The sequence below is a fragment of the Apis florea genome, unplaced genomic scaffold, assembly GCF_048593485.1.
Source record: "Apis florea isolate Af1SG1 unplaced genomic scaffold, ASM4859348v1 contig_3325_pilon, whole genome shotgun sequence".
NCBI classification, from domain to species: Eukaryota; Metazoa; Arthropoda; class Insecta; order Hymenoptera; family Apidae; genus Apis; species Apis florea.
Window position 1 is genome coordinate 517,897 of NW_028256738.1, and position 23,387 is coordinate 541,283.

A 23,387-nucleotide genomic window follows, 5' to 3' on the forward strand; every position below is an offset into this window, starting at 1 on the left:
AGAGGCTCGATGTAGGTCAACTTATTGTTGGATTCGTGACGAAACGGAGGATATATTTAATTTAGAACTGCGATTAAAATATTATTCGTTTCTCTCGTTTCGAAATCGCTTCGATCCATATCTCGGTTCGAGTGGTGTGCGTTTTATTTATATGCGAGTAAATTACCAAATAGGAAGAATTCGATATAGGTTTCTTGGATTTGTAAAATTTAGAACGGGCTACTTTCTTTAGCACCGTTCGGAAATATTTCAATCTTAACCATGATGTAATGAAAATACAAATATTTGCTCTATATTTGCTTATCTGGTTGTCCAAGCATCGAGTAATAATACAATTCGAGCGTCCACTCGCGTTGAGTATCCATTGTTCGATAAAAGGAGAAAGGAAGATGTTTTAAATTTGGTGTAAAAAATTTCCGTTGTTTCATTTGGACGAAAATGGCGGCAATTACAAAGACGAGTTGCTTGAAAAGCGATCGAACGAAGAAATTCCCTTTTTTCGAGCAAAACTTCACTCTACCAATTGGCTTTCGAACTCGGGAAACGCGTTTACTCGAGAACAGTTAGCGGACTTTATTCTTCACTTCTACCTGTAAAGTTTGGTGGCCAGTTTGGTCAGTATTCTTCCCAAGATTTTTCTCGAGATTCCACGATTGCCAATCAAAGATTTTTCCCTTCTAACTTTTTTCTTTTTTTTTTCTTTTCTATTTTTCAGGAGCGCCTGTCACGATTCCTGGACCCAGCTACGACTGTCACCGATGTTCGGCTGCATTTGTCCCAACAATCACATGAAAAGACGCTGCGACAGGATTTTCTCCACGGTGAATCACAATCCCTGCGTTGGTAAGTATGAAATCTTAGTTTTTTCCAGAACCAATTTTTTTGATACATTTATATATATATATTTATATGTATATTTATGTATGTATACGTGGTACATTATACGCAGGTATCTGTAACAATTGCGTACACACACGCAGAGAAATATTTACTCGCTTCTCTCGGATTTTTATTATTAATTCTATTTGTCCCGCGATTTATCAGACACAGTTTTTTTTTTTCTTTTTTTGTAATGGACGAGTTATACACACGCGTTGGTTAATCGTTGAACGTTTTTTTTTTTACTTTAGCGCATCCTTGTGGAAGACGATGATTGTCGATGTTGTGTGAAGTAAACGTGTGTATTGTTTCTCGCATCTTTCGTTTCGTTCCTTCTTGATTTGTGTACACGACAAATTTCCCGTTTTTTAGTTTCGCTCCTCGAAACTGCCCGCCCCCTTTTCTACGTCTGCTGCTGTTTGTCTGTATCTTGTTATCGAGTGCTCTCTAGTATGTCGTCACCTTTCACTTCGATCGATGTATAAGCGTACTCGGCTCGACACTCGAAATCGCATCACCCTGTCGATCTTGGAATCCGAATTTTAACGATTTTTAGCTACTCCATTTTCAATTCAATTATTATATTATTAACGATTAATCTCGATCGAAGAAATACGCTCTCGAATCAATTCGACTTTCCGTCTACCGAAGAACTCGCGTCGAACTGCAGTAAAGTCTCTTCTCCTCCTCTTCCCCGTGGTATACAATTGCCCCTTTCTTCCCCGTTCAAATGGTCATTGACTTTTTCACGAGACTTGCGAGATCGGGTCGCAAGCTCGTTTCCAAGGGGGAGGAAATTTGAAAGGAAAGAGGTGAAAGGATAGGAGGAGGCGGAAAGTTTGGCCGTTTCCATCGTAAACACCGTTATTTTTCGTGTCGAAGAAAAGGTATTGGAGGTATCTCCTCTCCTGTTGAGGGGGGAGGAGCAATCACTCTCGGCGATACCGCGGTGTTTAAGGACGACGTTATAGCCTTCTTCGGATAAGCTCCTTTCTCCTTAATTAACCAAAGGCGAACCGGTATCGAGATGTAGATAAGGATTTCATCGCGTGGCAGGCTCGACCTTAATTTCACTGAAACCACCCCCCCCCCCTTGGAGGAACATCGCTCCCTCGATACCATTCCAGTTTAATGACACTCGAATGCCTATTTTTACCTCCTTCTTTCCTCGTCTCGCCCGCGAAATTATGCCTCGTCTTATCTTTCGCTCGAGACGAGGATCACCTTTGCGATAAGATAACGGTTCGTTTCGTTTTCACTTTTTCTGTTCGAAACTGGGTGAAGCATATCCCTTGAAATTCTCCGTTTTCTCGACGATCGAACGTGATATCGATGATTCTTCATTCTTCAACGAAACCGCGTCATTCTTTCGAAAATGACTACTTCGTCTCGCGTGAAATTATCAAATTTGGAAAAGATGATCGATCATACAATTCGAATGTTGCAATTGTCAAATGCATATAATTTGAAAATACGATTACGACAGTGTGTCGATTAACTCGCGAGGTATCGAGGTATTGATCGAGTTGGTCCACGATCGACAGCGTGATGATTCGTGATACGCTTACGATAAGAGGAGGTTTACATTTTGCATAGAGCGAGCATCTACAGTAAGTAAACCACCATACGAGGCGCATGTGCGACGTTTGTTTCCTTTTATCTTAAGTGTGCGTTTGGCCGAGCAATTAAAACTATTAGATCGTGATCGGTGGACAATCAATTTTCTACGTTTCAGCTTCGAGGAGTTCGATCTCTATCATCACGCAGCCCATTCCTCGAACGAATCGAATCGTTGGTGAAAAAGAAAAATCGCGCGACTGATCGTCGACGAAATTACCGAACGTTTTTCTCACCATCGCGAACAGATTATTCCTCGGGCGACGATACGCGAGTTCGTCTAAAGAAGCGCAAATTTACGATCGAAAGGAGCATCCTGAAATGATTGTTGTTTCCAGATTTAACTCGAATGCAATCGATCATTCGCTCGTTGTATAAATTATCGAAACGAGTCGAGGATGATTCGACATGTTGCGAACGGGTGAGATAATTAGAAAACGATTCGATCAAGAGGAAGATCATTACACGAGATCGCTGGACCCATTCTCGAAAAATCGGAGGCGAGGGAGAGTAAAGAAAGGGATCCAGATCGAAGAGAACGAGGAGGGAAACGTGTGCACGAGAGCACCACCAGAGCACCTCTCCTCCCCTCCCAAGTACGCATTCCGCCCGAAGGATCCGCATTTCGAGATCGATCCGCACGATTTCCCAGCTATATACGCGTCCAACATCCGCAATCTCGACTCGTTCCGCCTCTTTTCACCTCGCGCTTCGACTCTCGCGTCCTCGATCGCGTCTAATCGAACTGGGTCGCCGCGAAATGCTACGAGGGAATTTCTCGAATCGGGGCTCGGCGCAACGAGCACGCGAGGCCAACGACGAGGCAAAGAGAAATTAGCATACCTTCTTTTCCTTCTTTTTTTTTCCCCCCTCCTTTCTCTATCGCAATAGTATTTTTATTTTTATCGCCGACTTTTCGTCGCGTTTCCATTTATCGGGTTATCGATACCGTTCGAAGCAAGTTTCGAAGCGTTTCTCCTTTCTTTTTCCTCCTCTTTTGTGCTCGCTCGTAATTACCGGTCCTTTTCGATCGATTTATTTTTTCGTAATCGTGGGAATGGATAAAGGAAAAAAAAAAAAAAAAAAAAAAAGAAGGAAGGCTCGAAAAGAGTCGCGATTATGTTTCGTGTACGAAAAAAAGGCGGTTCGATGAAAGTGGATAAGAAGCCGAAAGCCTTCGGGCGCGAACGCAAAGGAAATTATGCACCGCATGTTGTTGTACTTTTGCACGGGATACTTTTTTTTAGATGTCGTGCACGTATTCTCAGCCTGCATGCTCGTATTTTTCTACATCTATCTGAAATATGCATGCATGCGTCGATTAATCGGCTACCACGACTCTCTATTACTCTCTGTTACTGACTCGACTCACTTACTACTCGACTCCCACTCTCTGCCTCCCCCCCCCCCCCTTTCTCTCGCATTTCTCGAACGAATCAATTTTTCTTCAGGTGAATTTGTCGAAAAGAAAGAAGGAAAGAAAGGGTATCAACGTACGATAATCTCTATACGAATTATTCCAGCGAATAATTAACGAACGAAAAAAATCTGTCCTCGATATTTTTCCCTCTCACCTTTTCTTCGTGCAACACTTATATATAACAACGATATGATAAAACGACATTTATAACATCGATGACCTTTTTTACACCTCGTAATAAAAGCCGTAATACCTGGTCTTTCCCCACATCCTTTTAACCCACCTCCTTATTCCGATTCCGAAAGGGTAAAGGAGACTTTTCGACCGGGGGAGAAAAACCTGCCATTTAAACTTACCAACACGGGGGATGAACAAGTTGGAAGCGGGGATTCCTCCTCGGAGGACGGTGCTAATATTTTCTTTTCGCGTGACACGGCGGCGTGGCAAAGATTCGAGAGGAAAAATCCACGAGTCGTCGAGGGGTTAAACGAACCAAGATGTAATCGGAATCGGGATTCCTTTTGCCAGGGAACTCCGACGACGAAACGACAAACGGCTGAGCAAACGCAGCCGCTTTGAGCTCCAGCCACGGACAGATTCTTCCTTTTGCTCGCCAGTGTCGGCTTCGATAGACGGCTTCGCTACCACCAGAGGGGATAATAAGGGTCCTCGACGGAGATTCCTTGTCGCTGGAATAATTCGTTGTTAATAATGTCTCGCTAACCTCTTCGTGTTCAATAAAACGCGTAAAATTCTAAAATTGACGAAACGAATGTTCCCTCTCGTCGAGAGACTCTCTCGTCCTGACGAGAATCGGTCAGACGTATCACAAATATCACGGATGTTTTACGCGAACACTTTTACATTCGATCGTTAATTTCAGCGGCGAACGATACGAAAAATGATACGATCCACCACCACTCTGACCACCACCACCACCACCATCACAATCACCACCATCACCACGCGACCACAAGAGTAGCACGTAGCACGCGAAACCCGTGCACGTGTACCGATGCGATCACGCACCCCACTCACCCCGTTCTCGTCCGCGTCTCTGCTTCTCTGTTACAGAGTTCCTGCCCTCCTCCACCTCCGTAGACCTGTCGGGCACGGACTCGGCCCTGTATCCGTTCGACCCGCAGCAGGAGAGCTACCAGGAGATCTGGTTACCGCCGACCAGTATGTACCCCTATTTTCTGTTCCCCGGGGCCGCGCGCACCTCGTACTACGACCACGAGAGCACGTACGACGTCCAGGAGGCGGGACAGGGGCGGCCACAGCACGGCCACCGCCATCAGCACGGCCGTCATCAAGAGGCACCGGAGCTGCCTGGCAGGCCCGGTGTCCTCGTGGTCGAGACGTACGATCCTCGTGCCGATCGAGGCGAGGCTCGTGCTGGCACCGACGACGAGCATCTGCACAGGGAGAAAGATGATCGTGAAACGGAGGGATCCAAGAGCTTCTATGATCGCGGCTCTTCTTCTTCTTCTTCTTCTTCTTCCTCTTCTTTTTCTTCTTCTTCTTCTTCTTCCTCTTCTTCTTCTTCTTCTTCTTCTTCCACGTTGTCCAAGCATGATCGTGCCTCCAGCACAGTGCACCTGCAGCCAAGGCACTCCCAAAGCGAGCATGACGCGCACCTGCACCATCATCACCATCACCAGCACCACCAGCACCACCCCGCACCACCCGCACCACCGTCCGCCGCGACGTCGTCTTCGTCTTCGTCGTCTTCTTCGTCATCGTCGTCGTCGTCGTCATCGTCGTCGTCGTCGTGGTCGAGTTATCCGCCACCGGCTCGTCCAACGCCTACCGTGGACGAGACTAAACGAATCGAGGGGCCCGAGCTGGTGCATCCGAAGAAATTCGCACCGAGGCCCACCTACGAGCACCGGGCAATCTTCGATCGCGCCGACGACGACCTCGATGACGAGTTCAGGATCGGCGCGCTACCAGTCGACCGGCTCTTCGACCTCCGCGAGGCCTTCGAAGGGTTCGTCGACCAAGGTTCGTACATGGCCGCGTGCACACCTCGCCGTTTACCATAGGAAGCGACCTCCATCGCGCGAGAAAGTACGGAGGAGAAAAAGTCATTCGATTCCATACGCTTCTCTTCCCCCCCCCCTCTCCCCCACCGTCGCGTGCATATATTTCTTCTCGCGCGAGTTGTTATCTTTGATCCATCGTCACGGCGACTGCGAAGGATCGCGCGAGTTGTCGAGAGACTCTGGCTGGTGGGATTGATTATACAACTCGAAACTCGAAATTCGTACGAAGATGCGATCTTTTTTTTCCAAGGAGAAATTCTTTTTTCAAAAACACAAAATCTGCGGCTGCCTGCCGACCACTGTTCTCACCATCGACAGCTTGCTGCTTTCAAAAAACTTTATACAGGTGTACCTGTAAAGCGAAGGATCATCGTTGTGCAAGTTTTTAGAGAGAGAGAGAAAGAGAGAGAATGCTCGGTTGAAATTTGACGGGAACGATTTTAGCGGTGCTTGGCCCCGTTGATCGATCAGCCCTCGAAGGAGATTCGCGACTGTTGCGAGCAACGTTTTAGAAAGAAAAAAAAAAAAACCTCGTTAACGCGCCGCGTTAGAGAGAAAAAGAGAAAAGAGAACGAGATGAACGCGGTTTCCTCGACGGTTTCCCTCGCGCGAATCGATAATATTTGCGGGGAACGCGGAATCTTAGAATTGAAGACGCGTTTTCCTCTCCATGCTCCGTTACGTTTGCTCGTTTACAGTGAAGGTCATCTCGCATCCGGACAACTCGACCAGCTTCGAGGTGATCGAGTCCCAGCTCGAGAATCCGCTGATCGACGCTGATCATCACGATCTGGTCGCCATGAAGCAGATACCTGTTCCCGGAGGGCATCATCATAAAACGCAGCACAAGAGGAATCAGACGGACGACCGTAATCGTGAGTATTTCATTCTTTTTCATTTCCCTTCGTTTACCTTCGTTTTATTATCGGTGAGATCGGTGAAAAATGTAATTTGTAGTTCGATTCGTTTCGATCGATATATGGATTGGAAATTGGAAGATCGAGGAATATTCGTTAGATTTCGTTTCGTTAGAGAGATCAAAGATGGATATTCAATTTTAAGAATCGAAACAAATTTAACAAATAACTTCGATCAATATTTTTACATATCGATTTTTTAAATATCGAGAATCGATCATTTATCATTCGTAATGATAAAAATATTTAAATTAGCTTCTACGTTGTATCAACGTCGTCAACGAATATTCTCAGAGCACAAATTTGTATTCGAAAGATAATAGGAATGAAAATTTGAGGATTCGTTTCACAAATACTTTTCATCAGAAAAAAAAAGAAAAGAAAAGAAAGAAAAATTGCAGCGATATAATCCATTATGATTTACGTATACATGAATTTTCATTAAAAGTCAGAATTTTTAAATTAAATGAATATCCTCCCGTAAAATAACGTACGACTATTTTTGTGATCGTATAGTTGTGTTAAAAAAAAAAAAAAAAAAAAAACATAGAATTCCAGTTTTCCAATTAAAGATTTCCAATTAGATTCTCTATCTCGAAAAACAAAAATTTTGAACGATCAATTATAAATTACAAATCCAATCGTCATTCCATCTTTCCACACTCGAATCTTTCATCTTTCCAACTCTCTCTCTCTCTCTCTCTCTCTCTCTCTTTTTTTGATTTCCAAAAACACACTCCAATCCATTTTCGAAAAATTCGAATTACGCGTAGAGAGATCGCACAAACTTTCCAACCATCCGCGCTACTTTTCCTATTATTCAAAAACCACACTTTCTTCTTCCATCATCTCCATCTCCATTTCCTTCCTATTTCCAAAACCATCATCTTCAGCCCCGTATTTTCCTCGATTCGCGAAAACACCCGACGAACTCGAGCACCGTCGTCTCTAATAATTAAAACCGCGGCGAGCGCGGATCAATCGGTCCCCCGCAGAAAAAGAACCCGCGGCAATTGAACGCGGTTCGAACACGAGGCTTATCGACGATTTATCTCGGGCCGAGATACGTGGGCATTCCGAGCGGAAAGTTACGTCGGGACTCGACGGGATTAAAGTTCGAAATCCGGGAAATAATATGAGGAGAGATAGGGAGGGGAGGAAATGAGGGAGGCGAGAGACGAAATTAAATTAAAGTTTCACGGTGATAAGTCTGCAGGTGGTGCAGTTAGACGCGACGCGATATTACGCGCGCCCATCGGATCGGATCCAACTTTGGCGCCGCGTCAGAGGGAGAGGGAGAAGGAGAAAAAATTTACGTTGCTCGCCTTCCCAGAAACGAGTTTTTGTACCGCGAAATTTTCGGCCGGATAATTTTCTCTCGGAGGCGGTGAGAGGAGAGGAGTTGGTTGGTTGGTTGGGCTCCGAGAAGATGATTTCCTCGAAAAGAGGAAATTTTTGCCGTCGTTGATGGACGGGGGGCGGGGGGGGGAGGTGGGTCCGCGTTAACAAGAGGGGAAGTGTGGTCAGCATAATTTGGCCGGCAACAAATATCCGCCGTTTTAACAGCTAGTAAATTTTCGCGTGAAAAAAAATAACGCGTGGCGCAATTTTGTCTAAACGTTCCGGGTTAATAAGTTCTCGCGCGTGATAACAAATGTGAGGGATACGAAGGAGGGGACGAACTCTCGTAGAATTTATATTTTTTTCCTAAAATTTTCTCATTAATTTCGTTCGATGAATCGATCGATCCGTCGTTAAATTCGAGAAACTTTGGTGGTATTTAGGAATTTTGGTTTTGGTAGTTGTTGTTAGTTTGGCGAATAGCGATTTACATTTATTACTTTTGGTTTTTTTTTTGGCGTTTTATTTACTTCTTTTTTTTTTTTTTTTTTTTTTTTTTTTTTAATATCGATGAATATACATTAATCCATCGTGAGAAATAAGGGACGGAAATTAAAATTCGTCTCAAGTTTTAATTGCGGTTCGTGCCACATGGTCGTGTATTCAGATCGCTGCTTTTTTTTTTTTCTTTTCTTTTACGAATATATTTTCCTTTATTTTCCTATATTTTGTATTTGCCGTGGTAAGGAGGGAAGGGACTACGTTATGCTACACTTCTCGGCTGATGTCCGAGAATTTGTTCATGTATTTTACATACATAACACGTTCGTTGCTATGCCTCGCGTATTATTATACGATACCTTGAATATTTATAAATTTATGTAGAAAATTTGAATGTACAAAAACCTATAGAATACACATGACATGCAAAAAGATAGAAAATATCTAAAGTATGATGGGGTATGCATTATTATTGTATGCTACTTCAGGGACGAAGCAAATTAAGTTTTTTCTTTTTTTTTTCTTTTTTTTTTTTTTTTTTAGTCATATTCATGAAAGTTTGATTTTGCATGAAAATCCGCAGTCTGTTTGCGATAAAACATTTATTACGTTAAATTATGAAATTTTTTTCATACTCGACAAAGATGATTGTATCGTGTTACAAAGAATAATTAACAACAACGCTTGCTCGTTATATTTTCATCCTCCCCCCTTTTTTTCATCCATTTCGTATTCTATAAAAATAATACAATCGAAATTTTTCTCCTCAAATGTGTTAAGTTACAAAGACTCTTTTCCTTAACGTAAAGATACAATTTTTCGTCAATTTCGAGGCAAAGAAGAGGCAGGAATGAAGTTTCGAGCCATCGTCGCCTCGCCACTTCGAATTCAACCAATACGTCGGACATCATCGACGGTTCAAAAAATCTTCTTCTCGCTCGAAACTCTTTATTACTTGAAATTACTCGTCATTTAATATCGCGTGATCCATCGTGGAAAATAAAACGAATGCAAACTTAACCGAGTCGAAGAAGAAATTAAAAGCGCAGAGCTGTAGGGTAGCATTAAAGGTTTTAGTTCCAGTTAGATCGACCTATTGGTAGGGGGAGGAGGGGGGGCGGAGAGGAAAAAAAAAAAGAATCAGCAGGAAGGAAGACGGATGCGAGTGATCACGGGGACAGAAAGCTGGCGGGTTTGGTGGCGGTAGCGCGAACTATAACGCATCGAGAATTGATTGCATCCGGATCGAACGGCGAGTAATTATCCTTGGTTATCCTTTAATCCAGCGATTACCCGCGTATCGATGTTCCGTCGAGTGATTGATTCGAGCGAAACGGCCTCTCCTACGCTTCGACGAGCAACGCGAGGCGGCGGCTCGTGTTCGCTCACCCGTTCGAAAGAAACGCGGATGATGAATTTTTCGGGTCGAAAAATCGATACGACTCGATCCGTTATGTGTCTGTCCTCTTTATTCGTCGATGCGAATCCTTGCGAAGAAGAAGAAATCCATTCTTTTCGTATAACCAGTTTGCTCGAAGAAAAATTCTAAAAAGCGCTTGATTATCTCAATCGAGTTCTCTTTATTCGAGTATTAATTTTACGAACAGTTTCTTCTTTCTTTCCTCAAATTCGAACGAATCCTCCCTCGAGTTTGTCAATTATTCTAATTTTTGGCTGCGCCTAAAAGGGGCCCCCTAATTGATCGCTTTATTTCACCACACCGTGTTTCTCACCGAGGCATACGCGCGTGATTCACGCGGGAGACGTAATCAAGCCGGTTTTTTACATCGGAACAAACGCGCATTTCCCCGCGACTCGTCCTCGTTCTAATTAAAATTCGTTCGGCCGTGTTTCTCCGTGGAAACGGCGCCTAACGAGTCCCTATTTTCCACCGGATCCGAAAGTCAGTCGAATCCTCGGCGGACCTGAGCGCCGCTGAAATTTCGCATTCATATATTCAATTTCAGGCGGCGGCCGCCTGCTGTGCCACGCTCTGGGAACTCCGCCTGGAAACTCGTTTTCGCCGTTCGATGATCTTGCGATTTCTCCGATTTCGAAAAATCGAGCCGACAGATCTCTCCTCTTTCTTAAAGAACAGAGAAACAGAGAATTCTGGAGAAAAATCGAAATACTTCAATTATTCGCGACCGATCGAGAGGAAAGGAGAAGAATTGATCGATCGATGAAGGGAAATTTGATGATAAAGGCGGGAGTTATCCGCGAAGGCAGAGATTGCCTTCGAAATGGGAAAGAAAAGTTTGGTCGGTTTGCTCCATTATCTTGATAGAACTTTATCGGATATTCTTTGGTTCATCGGATAACTGCTTTTCATCGGCCCGTTTTCTTCCTCTTCTTCCGGACCGCACGAAAACTCCTTTCTTCCTCGATCCTTCTCGCGCTTAGACGGTCTTCTCAATTATTTCTGTCCTAAACTGTCTGACTACAGAGAGAGAGAGAGAGAGACAGGAATTTTCCCCGCATCGCGATTAAACGAGACGATCTCCTCCCGTCTTAACCGCGAGTTCATTCGAAAGAGAAAGCCCCCTTCCCCTCTCCCTATATATATATATATATATATTCCCCGCTAAGAATCCCAAGAAACAGCCGTTTCTCGAAAGGCTGTGCGCGAGAAACTGTTGTCACGATTAGCTCTTGACAGGAACGCTGGCTCAGGACAGATCCACGCTAATTACTCGACATCGCGTGAGAGATAGATATCGCCGCTTGATAAATCAGCGGGATGATGAAAATGCCGCGTGTTTTTCTTTTTTCCTCTCTTTCTTTTCATCGAGGTGGAGGGAGATAGGCGTAAAATCGTTGCTCGTTATCGGCGGAGTTAAACAAACGGGTCACCGTAATTATAACTCACACCGGTGCGCGCATCTAGGTCCGGGCATGCGCCCCCGCACCTGCGAGCACAGGTTCGAGTGTGCTCGTCAAAAGTGCGCCCATATCGATTTCGGATATATATATATAAAATATATATATATATATAAAAATCGTCGACGTCTGCCCTACATTTTTCCCTTTCCCGCGAAAATACGACCGATTTGCAGAATTTTTTTTTTTTTTGAAGCTTGATACGTTATTGTTTGTATTGTCGTTGTTGGTTCGCGGTGTGACGATACTTTTGTAATTTTTGCCCGATTATGCTGATGGCGCATTGTTGGAGATATGAATTCGCGGAGAGCCGCGAGACAAGCGCTATTCTGCACTTTTGTAATTGTAAAATAGAAAAAGTAAAGGGGGGTATGCGTACGTGCATTGTACGTATATTAGAAATAATAATAGAAATTCGTCGACAAGTGGTTGCTTGTCCGCGTTTAATTTTTTTTTTTTGGGAGGGGTAAAAGCGATTTCCTGGCCTTTCTCTTATCAAGTCAAGAATCAGTGAAATCAGGAATTCGAAATGAACTGATAAAGAAGAAGAAGAGAAATTTTCTCTCTCGTTCGAATCGAATTGAAGAAACTACTCGCTCTATCCAATGCAGCAGGTGGACCGTAATTATGAAAGTATGTCACTCAACAAGTCTAGTTACATTAAACTAAGTCCAGGCACGTTCTCGTAGCCTTGGAAGCCCTTAATCGGTTTACTTGATCGAACTTGCCACACTCGTCGTGGACCTACGAGCTGTTCTCTTCGAGCTAGGTCAAGGTGGTGGACTAAAGTGTAGCAATCATCGAGCACACGTGTAAACACGTGTCACTTACGTAAATAAGTTACGTTACGTGCCTAGATAGATTGGACGAACGTGTATCGAGATTCTCAACAAGAAACAAGAGCATCCGTCAACAAGAGCTGCGTTAACGTTTACGCCCAATGATTGCAACGTTGTATTGATCTTTCGGATAATGAATAAATAAATTACACGTTTTGTAGGCAATTCGAAAAATTCGAAGATTAAAAGGTATATCTGGTTCAAAACTCTCACTCCTCCATTCTCGTTTACGAAATATATAGCTAACTCTCGACCGAATTAACACCTTGTGCTTGTACACTCGGGCTACGTAAAATTTGGAAAACGTACACCTCGAATAATTCCTCCGACCCGCTTCGAGGCGATAATTATTCGTTCCAACGTGTTTCCCCGTATTCTACAGACGTGCATCTTTCGCGCCGCCCGCTATTTCATTTAATTAACGGGAAAGTGGGTTGAGAGTAGTCAACGTTTCAACGATCGTTCCGCTTGCCTATATGAAGCAATAATAATAATAACGATAATAATCCAAAGCTTTTAACGACACCACCACCGAATCCTTGCTGACCTCCTGTTGACTGGATCAGGACGAGTCCGTGAAAGTCTTTGGGACAGAGATCCCTGTATGCATCGAAATCGATCACTTCGTTCGTGATATACAAATATTCCAAGAGAGAGAGAGATAGAGAGAGAAGATTCTCTTCATTACCATCCTTCCAAATCTTCCCCTTTTCCTTCCTCTCTCTAATTTCGTTTCTCCGGTTAAACAATCAATTCCTTGCAGGACATTCATCCTACAATTTGCTTCATTTGCATAACAGTCGCTCCAACGCTCTCTCTAATTTGTACGTCTTGCCTGCTACTCGACACACACACACACACACACAAATGAGAGGAGAAAGGTTTAGGAGGAGGAACCGAAACTCTCTCTCGGCAGATCCTCGACTTTTACAATCCGCAATTCCGCAATTCTTACATCTATTCATATTCATCCCTGTTGACGGATACAACGCGAGTTTAATCGCGTGTACAACGAGGCTGTGACCGGCTGCGATGGTTGGAATTGGCGTGGAATAATAATTTTTCGCCCGCGTTTGTTTTTCATTCGTTTTCGATTAGCTATCGATTCGATCGATCGCAAAACTTCGATCCTCTCGTTATAAATTTCATCCGACGCATTTGCTTGTTTGGAAATTTGTTGTTTCGCGCGATAACTTTTTTGTTTTTGTTTTTTTTTTTTTGTATTTTATTTTCCTTTTTTTTTTTTTTTTTCGTGTCGCCACAAAAGTTTTCATCGAGCAGTTGCGCCAATCGCCTAATTATTCAATTAACTTAACTGAAACGTGCGATTACAATCGGTGAAATCCGATTGTCGATCATTTTGAGGCTTTTTCGCGTTTTTTTCCCCTCTCTCGTGTTTTTCTGGCTATTAGTGGCGTGCTAATTAGTCGGTACACACGAAATATCCGTTACAATCATGCGAAAACGCAAACAGACAGAACGCGCCGCAAGATACACAGAATTGTTGCCGGAACATGACGGAAGCATCATCAATCGGCACGATTTTTCACGCCCTTGTTTGTTCTTCTTTCGACCTCGAAATTTTTCATCGAATTCTCGATAAGAAAAAAACGGAGCATCGAATCTGAAATTCGAGGCTCGTCTTCGTTTATTTCCTGTCGTTCGCAATTATAATAAATTCTTCCTTAAATTTGGTCGAGCAATCTCTCTTTCATCGATCAACCTCGTAATTCGATTCCCGTGGTTATTATTCTATCGGATTAATGTCTCTGCTAAAATCGATACATCAATGGAATCATGGATCGATATTCGATACTATTCATTTATACCGAGATAAGTTCAAAAGAAATTTTGTATACAACGTTAAAAGCTCTCGTTTTACAAAAAAATCGATTTCAATACTTTTTTCGCGATTATTTTCTTCTTACAACGCATCGTTTTGAAACCCATTAAAAAGTCGGTTAACTATCAACCTTGCTTAAACATTACAGGCGACAAATTTCTGAAAATTCAATATGATACATCATCAAAAAAAAAAAAAAAAAGAATTCCAAAATTAATTCGTAGATTCATCTCAGCAAGTTGCCCGTTGTATCTCTGGAATAAACAAAAATATCTCCAAACTTTTCCAACACGTTCGAATCGACGATCGAGATCCCTTTTCATCCCATTTTCGCGAGTAGTGGCCACCGAATCCTGGTCGAGCGTGCAGCCGCGTCTCTCGGAGGAAAGGTTCTGGAGGAAGGAGGGCGGGTGTGGGGCGGGCCACGGCATCGATCTCTCGAGCAGCCAGACGGACACCGGTTCCAATTACCGCCGCCTCGAATTGGCTGTGTTTCTCCGGCCAACTAAAGGAATCTGTTCGCGATCAAGGAGCCCAACCCTCGACGATTGATATTCCTTCGCGCATTCCTCCTCCTTATCGAGCTGTCCCCTCGCGGGGAGAGCAAACTTCTCGGAGGAGTTTGTTTGGCGGAAGGGTTTTTCTCGACACTCGTAACGATCATTTTAATTGGACGATGGATGGCTGCGTGACGCTTGGAGAACCGATGGGAACCAATTAAGGGGAAAAATTATGCGGGGAGAGAGTTGGGCAGAATCAAACGTTAATTGGACTTGGAAGAAGGAATTATTAGGGATGCCTGATCGATAATTTCGTGGTGAATCTCTTTCTACGAGAGTTCTTATTCTCCTGGTACGGAAGAGCTTGCGATAAATAAAATTCTTTTTTTCTTCGCACGAGGGATTAAAGTTTCTGAACCGTTTCTCAACGCTGTGTACAAGATCGTTCTTCGAGGACACAGACGACTAATTGTCTAGGAATTGTCGTTCTGTTCGGGCGACGTAAGGAAGAGACGGCTTTATTTAGGGAGTTCGATCGAGGTGTCGTCGATTCAAGGACACGCGTATACCTTCCTCATAACCACCGAGCCACCCGTTCCAAAACTGCGGGAATATCAATAAAGGGAATCCTGGTGGTGTTGGATAGAGAGAGCCGCAAAACATCCTCGTCGCCAACCATCCCGAATGAATTTATACGGCGATCTTATCGGAATTTTCAATGCGACCTGTACTCTTATTGGCGTTGATATATTCGGGAAAGTTTTATTCGGGGTCGTAAATTATCGCAATATTGCTTCCAGAGTTCTGCTTCAGAGAGTCAGATTTTTCTTGGGGATATCGGGAAGCGAGAAATGATTATCGCGTTTAAGTGATCGATTTGTCGATTTGAATGGAAACCCTCTCTCGTTGTTGGTCTCGTATCGAAAATTAATTCGAGGTAATTCGATATTTATCGAGAAATAATTTTCGATGGCGATATATTTAATTATTTTTAAAGATTCTTTTCGATTGTTTGCATACGAGTTCCTTTCGTGTCAATTTTCCACGAAAAGAATCGCCTTTTTATTAAATGCTATTTCCAAAGCAAAATCGTTTTAAAAAATTATTAAGAAAAGGAACGTTCGAGATATTATATAATTCTGATATCAGTATAATCATTTCGATTATCATATCCAAAAATCTAAGAGAAAAATATAAAAGATAGTAAAGATAATAAAACTAGGAGAAGTTGGTAAAGATATAAATTTAACACTTTCGTTTGTTTCGAGACGAATTTCTTAATCCCACGATCTTTTCAGTTTCGAGCGAGTTCCTTTAACAACAGTTTCGATTCTTCGAGAAAAGGGATCGCTCGAGGCTAGTTCATTAAATAGATTTAGTTGGTGAAATGATTTTGCTACGTTTGCATGTGTATGGCACGATCTCGATCTTGTTTGTATCGGTGTTTTTCCGCCTCGACGGGGAGATATCGATAGCGAAAGTGAGAAGTTTTTACGGGTCGACGACTTTTCGCGAAATTACTCGACCGTTTAAAATTTCTCGCTCGTTTTGCTCGAATTTTCTTCTTCACTTTCTTTGGGAAAGTGGATCGATTCGATAAGTTGTTTATCGCCTCGTATTCCTTTCGTTGCTGTATCGTTTCGGCATTCTTTTTAAATCCTTCCCCTGAAATGTTCGAGTTTTATTCAAGAAATTTTATAAATATCTATCGTGAGATCTTCACATTTGTGACGAAAGCCACGATATTTCAAAGTTTATGATCAACGTCAAAAAAGATTCAAACGTATTAATTGTAATTCAATTTAGAAAATTCATTACTACTACATTTAACGTAGAGTAGACGATGCAATTTTGTTTTGTACAAACTAAATTTGACAATATAATTAAAAAAGAAAAAATTGATGATATCTCGTATTCAAGTTGGATCCAATCGGACACCAGTTTTCAAGGGAAGAGTTCTCTTTACGCCGTGGATCGAAGAGTGTACCACCCTCATTGTAACGAAGATTTCGAGGGTGGCGATTAAAGCGGGCGGTTAGAAGGAAGGAAGGAAGGAAGGAAGGAACAGAAAGATGTCGGCCGGGTCGTTTGTCTTAATAAAGTGCGTCGAAGGCATGCTCTTCGCTACGGCTGACTTATGGCCAGTCATCCGAGTAGGCTGCACCCCTCTTAAGACCCGTTTCAGTGGTTTTTCGTAGGGAGGAGAGGCCAGTGTTCCGACGATATTCAGGAGGGTTCCTCGAGGTCGTTAACCTTGCCTCTACCAACTCCATCAATCGAACGAGGGTGGCTGGTTAACGACGCCAAACATTCGTCATCGGGTGGATCCTTCCTTCTACGACTGTTACCCGTCTCGTTTCCAACTTCTTTCTCTCGCTCCCTTCGCCGGAATCGTTTCTTTCTCTTCGATTCTTCCGATAAATAGGTCCAACCTTGGATCTATTTATCGCCGATTATTTAAAAGAAAAATCAATTTCGTTTTTTAATATTATTTCCATTTTAGAAAGAAAACACGTGCCAATAATATATAGAGATTGTGAGTATGTAAATGGAATATGGAAAGTGTGTGTAATTTTAAGAAGAGACAAAGAGCGTTGGTTATAGGTTAATCGATTGATCAAACGATTATTAATCACGAGTATTATTTCATATAAAGAAAAGATTAAAGATGGTTTACACGGGGAAGAAAATTTCCTTATCTCACGGCAAATTATTTTTTATTCATCCCCGTTCTAATCTCACTTCTTTCACAACAGGCGCCGCCCACTCGAGTCTCATAAATTCCAGCATCGTACCGCGAAACCAAACAAGCCGTTTATTTGCATAAATAAACAATTATTTTTAAGTGGTGGGATAAATACCGGCCGATAAATATTCAAGATTCTCTATTAAAAGTCCCTCCTTTTTGCCCTCCCTGGCCAGGAGAGGTCATCCTAATGATTTATCATTTGCCTTCCCAACAACAACCTCCGCTTCCAATCGACCGTGCAAACAATCCTCCCCGCCTATAATTCTTTTATCAACAACACGTGGCCATTCGAATCGCAAAGCCTCCTCCTCCTCCGTCTTAAGGAGTTAATTCCCGTAATTCAACGCAACATATAAGTTTGTCACTCGGCTAAAGCACTCTGAACTGGATATAAACACACGTTCCGCTCTCTCTACTCCTCACTCGAACTGAACTTGCAACTCTCCATTCTCCCTTAAGAAGCGACACGTCTTCGTGCGGGTGGTACATAAACCTCCGAAATCACCGGTTGGCGGCCACCATTTGTCCGTATTCCCAGGATCTTTAACTTGCAACCATAACACAATTCACGTATTCACGAGAACATGCAAATCCCCTTTAAGAACGTTTTGTCAAACTGTATACTTTTCTTTCTTTTTTTTTTTCTTTCGCAGAGACGTCCGTGGTGCTGCCATCCGCCTCCTCCGATCTCGATAAGATACAGCAACCGGTCAAGATCGTGCTCTCGAGCACTTGCCATCATGCCTACAATGCTTGCAAGTAAGCAAGTGATAATTTATTTACGGATTATTTATCGTTTATGTATTGTTTATGTAAAGATTTGGAAAAATTATAATTATTTAACGTATACATATATATTATCTCAAATTTTGTTATAATTAATAAGTATTAATATGAGGAAACAATATGAATTCTTCAAATTCGTTGGACTTATCACTTATTTATTAATACACCGTTTATATAGAAATGAGTATAAAGATTTGAAAGAATGATATTTATTCAATGTAGATGTAGATATATATATATATATATAATCAATAAATTTTCACAAACAACATGGATCCTTTAAATTCATTGGACTCGTTACGGTATTTCGTCCGGTCGATTGATCCGCAATGCTCGATGCTTCCGAGAGAATGGAATCGAATTAATAATGCATAACCTTCTTCTCTCGTTCCAGAAACGATCCAGAGTGCAAGGTGCTCCTCGAGCCGGTGTTGAACCATTGCGACTCGACGAGTTGCGCGAAGAACGAGTGCATGGAAGCGTTGCAGACCTTCTACAAATCCGCCAACTATAAACACTCCGTTGAGATCGCGTTCTGCCTGTGCAGGTGAGACGTAAAGAGGTGAAAAATACAGAAAAAAAATTCGCAATCTTTCCGCGATAACGAAATAAAAGAAAATTCTATAAATCCACGACAACACACGTGGATCGCGAAAATCGCTTTTTCCCTCTCGACGGAGAGAATTTTCGCAACGAATATTCTCGAATCGATGTCGACCAATCCTCCGTCCAGATTTTTACTTTTATTATCGCTTATATCGATGCCCTTTGTTCCAAACACAATGATGATACAACGTCGTGAACCATAAATTCTGCCGATAATTAATTTCGCGCGTGAATAAGATATTTCGTGGTCACGATTGCGACTTAAATGACGAAACGATTGCAGTACCTTAAACCGAGGATACCTTCCCCGCGAATACGAAGCGGAATACGTCGAGTTTCAAACGATTATTCGAACAGGAGGGGGGAGGAAGGGATGGAAGGTCTCTGTGGAAACACGAGAGAGCTCGGGATACGACTCAATTAAAGCCGCTCGTCTTTGTACGTTTCCCGTAATCCTGAGTAAACTCGCGGCAAAAGTGATAGGGAAAAGACAAAGGGGGTGAGAGGGCGCCCCTCTCACAAAGAAGCGTCGTTGCGCCGGAAATACCCCGAGTTCTGCATCTCTAATCCCTTCGCGCGACCCAAGCAACCAGCCGAGACTTCTTTTTCCGAAGGAAGCTCCTTTAACTTTTAAGTGGCTTTTGCCCGCGAAACAATGCAGAAACTTTCTATCCGTCTTTCACATTTCCTCGGCCATCCCTTTCCTCCTCCCTTCCTCTTTTTCTCCGCCAACTTTTCCTCGTACGGCTCTCTCTCTCTCTCTCTCTTTCCTTCTTTCCTCTCTCGTGTTCATTGTCCCGAGAAATCCCGTTCCTTTCCTTTGTCCCGCCACGGGATATCATCGGTATCATCTCGGAATTTATTAATATTGGATGAGTCGTAGCCCCCTTTGACAAATTGGTGGAAACTCGTATTCTCAGGTTGGTTCAACAACCGGCTTAACGGCCGTTTAAGACGCGATCATTCATTCAGCAGTGCGGGGCAGCACGTTTTACTTTCGAGAGCCTGCCCTTGTAATATTCACGGGGTTTTTGTTGAACGAGGAGGAGGAGGAGGAGGGAGGATCTCGTTTGATTCGAGTTGGAGCTTTGTCCGTTCGAGCCTGTCGACTAATTAAATAGATGGCTGGAATTAGCGGGAACGCTCCTTTAAAAGTTCGATAAAGGGATATTGATGGAAAAATTCGCAATTGATGGAAAAATTCGCGCGAGACGAAGATGACAGTCGAGGATTAAACTGTCTCGTTTAATCCTGAACAGTATCTACTGTCTCGCGTTGCTGAGCGATTCCTTTCTTTAAATTCTTTCGCTATTACTGTACTCGCTCTTCGTAAGATGTATCTTTCTATCTGGAAATGTATATTATATTTTGTTTTTATCATCAATTTTTTCTTTTTTTTTTCCTTCAATAAACATGGTCAAGCAACGATCTTTCTCGAGTATATTTTTGGTATCGCGTAGGCGAGAGAAGTCGATGATAGCGAAAGCGATTAAAATTCGCTCGAGACGAAAGAAATTTTTCTGTTTCGACGAATCGAATCACTTTCCTTTTATTCGAAAACACATTCTCACGTACGTAATCTTTTTCTCAATCGAGAATCGAGATCTAAGAGATCTGCGTTTATGGTATTGTTGGTAAAAAAAATAGTAACGATATTTTTTTTACAGGAAAACGGATGGAAAGAAGGACGAGTGTATAATCGCGCAGGAAAAGATGCATCCTGCTTGCGCGCAGCGAGTCGAGGGCGCGGAAATGCCGACGTGTCACAGTTTGGCGGAAGCTTGCAAGGAGCACGAAGCATGCAGGTATGCCCGGAATGTAGGGACTAATTCTAATTAATCATTGCAACAGTTTAAAGCCAAGATACTTTCGAAAAATGGCAAGATTGGATCGAAACTTGAAAACTTTTCGAAATCTTGAAAGTTTTTTCTTTTACTCTTACTTGCGATTCGAAATCCGTCCAAGTCCGAAACTTTTAAAAAGAAGGAAATAAGTATTCTGGGTTCCGAGAATTTCAATCTTTCGACACATTACAACTTTTACGAATTTAAAAATTAAATTTTACTCCATTTCTATTTAATTGGAATTGTAAAATGAATCTCTTTGCTCTCCCTCTCTCTCTCTCTCTCTCTCTCTCTCTCTCTCTCTCTCTCTCGATGAATTAATAATCATAATTTCGTGGTTCGAAACGATTTTACTCGATCGTTTATCGCGAGCGACAACTACGACCAGATTATATCACGGGTCTGAATAAATCTTTTGATTAAACGTCCTTTTTTTTTCTTCTTCTTTTTTTCTGTCGCCTTGGCCACGGCTGCGAGAGAAGTGCTCGTTTCAATTTGAAAGTTAAATTGCGAGTCAACGAGACGTGGCTTGATCCAGTCTTGCCGTGTAATGAAACACTTGGTTACTAAGAAAAAGGCGTTGGTCCGGCCGCCCGTTGAAATTTCGAATAACAGTTGGATCGGTCGAACGATACCATGGAAACCATAGAAATTGAAAGGGGGTGAGATTGGTTGAAAAGGCCGAATGAATCTATTTATCGGCAATCTATTAGCGGGCTCTAATTAAAATCGGGCCGATTGATTAACTCGATTGAAAATTTTCGAATTGAAAAGGAATAGCGCGCCGCCGCCTCTGGGAACGTTTATGAGAATGAAAATATTGGGGCGCATCCGGTGTCGATTGTGTTTGCGATACGATTGAATTACGCATTTCAATTGATTTATCATCACCACTACCACTACCGTCACCACAATTTCCACCTTTTTCAACACGTTGAATATATTCTTTAATCGTTCGACGCGTTATATAATTTGCCAATTTTTATATAACGAGGCCCTGTTTAAACGGCTTTAATAATCGCAAAATCGAACGAACGAAGGATTATCCACGTGTTTTGTACTCGCGTCCGAATAATTCATCACACGACCCGTGAGTTTGTCATAATTATCGCGTGTGTACAGGATAAGGGAACAAGGGAAATTCTCGAATCTATAATTAGACTTACGTAAACGAACTCGTCTTCGTTCGTCGCACTTTACGCGATCGAAACACCGCCACCGGATAGAGACGCGTGCGACGAGCACGACACTACGTAACAACGCGTGGTTTTGATTGAATCATTCTCCAAGAAGAATCGAATTCTCGAACGAGTTCTTGCCACGGGAACACGTGCACTTTCGATTAGATCCACGGGTAGTTAGAGACAATCCAAACGATTCGAGATTAAAATTTCTAATCTAAAAGGTTTGCTTTTTCTCCGTGTATCGAATATTCGCGGCGGTCGTTTTTAGACTTTAATACCGGCTAACGAGTAATTGCACGCACTCAACCCAATTACTGTGCTGCTTGAAGGGCGAAATTGGAGTACTACGAGCAAAATTGCGCTGTGGATAGCGTAACAAAGAAGTGTGCCGGTCCAACTGCGGAATGCAGGAAAGCGATGCTGGGCATCCTTGGCACGGAATTGCGGTCGAACTGCGCGTGCAAGGGCACGGAGCTCACGCAACTTTACGACTGTCTGGGATGGCAGAGGCTCCTCTGGGTCAATCCCTGCGTGGGTGAGCACAATTTTTTAAAATTAATTCAATTAATACGATAATAAATTCGCTCGTATTTACTTAAAATTACGACTTAATTTATTCGAGAGTATCGTTGGAAATGGAATACGATTCGTTGGATATCTTCGAATCAACTACCATGATGATCATTCGAAGAGAAGTTTCGAGCATCTCCTGCGATAAAATTATCCGGCTAAGATTAAATATTTTGCTCGAGAAGAACAGCGAAGCATACGGGACAATACGTTGTGCCAGCATCATCGTACGGTGATTAATATCTGGGACGATTAATATCTCCGCGATGACAGAGCCGATTCCTTCGCTACGTGCTCTTCTCTTATTCTTCTATCATCCACCCTTGTCTCCGATTAAACATGTAAAATTCGGCCGTTTATCGGAAAACGTGACGAATAATCATAAACCAATTCTTATCTTGGATTATAATTGCTTTTTGTATATCTTTACGATGCGTCTCTCTGCTGTATAATCGTCTTGCTTGTCTTGTTCTTGTTAGAAATAACTTTCAATGAACACGTTAACTCGAACATTGTTCTTACGAAATTTCAATATCTCGAATTGTTAAAAGAATTTCGAATTTTACGTAAGTAAACGAGATAACAATAGAGCAAATGGAATCGCGCGAACTTATCCTTGAGATTAGAGAGCATAAAGGCGATGTTCACGATGTTCCGGTTTGAACGATCATCGAGATTCGAATTCGCTATTTCGGATCGAAAGAGGGGCGAGAAACGGGGCCCTTTTATCGATGTTACATCTGTTACCGTGTAGCAAAAGCTGACGATGGCCGGCATTCAGCCGGCGGCAGATAAGTCATTTAGATATGAAGAAATTGCATTCTCGGCCGAGAAGCGGATCTACACGTGTGTCGACTGGATCG

At 42.6% G+C, this 23,387-nt stretch overlaps 1 protein-coding gene across 1 annotated transcript in view; it reads left to right on the plus strand.

Moving 5' to 3' along the window:
• Window positions 1-23,387, plus strand: part of Gfrl (Glial cell line-derived neurotrophic family receptor-like) — a 231,788-nt gene that overhangs the window by 172,604 nt on the left and 35,797 nt on the right. The window contains exons 5-11 of the mRNA XM_086911537.1: window positions 716-843; window positions 4,991-5,923; window positions 6,663-6,839; window positions 18,188-18,293; window positions 18,715-18,867; window positions 20,594-20,731; window positions 22,284-22,489. Of these exons, the coding sequence (XP_086767663.1) occupies window positions 716-843; window positions 4,991-5,923; window positions 6,663-6,839; window positions 18,188-18,293; window positions 18,715-18,867; window positions 20,594-20,731; window positions 22,284-22,489 (1,841 nt within the window). The remainder of the gene's footprint in view (window positions 1-715; window positions 844-4,990; window positions 5,924-6,662; window positions 6,840-18,187; window positions 18,294-18,714; window positions 18,868-20,593; window positions 20,732-22,283; window positions 22,490-23,387) is intronic.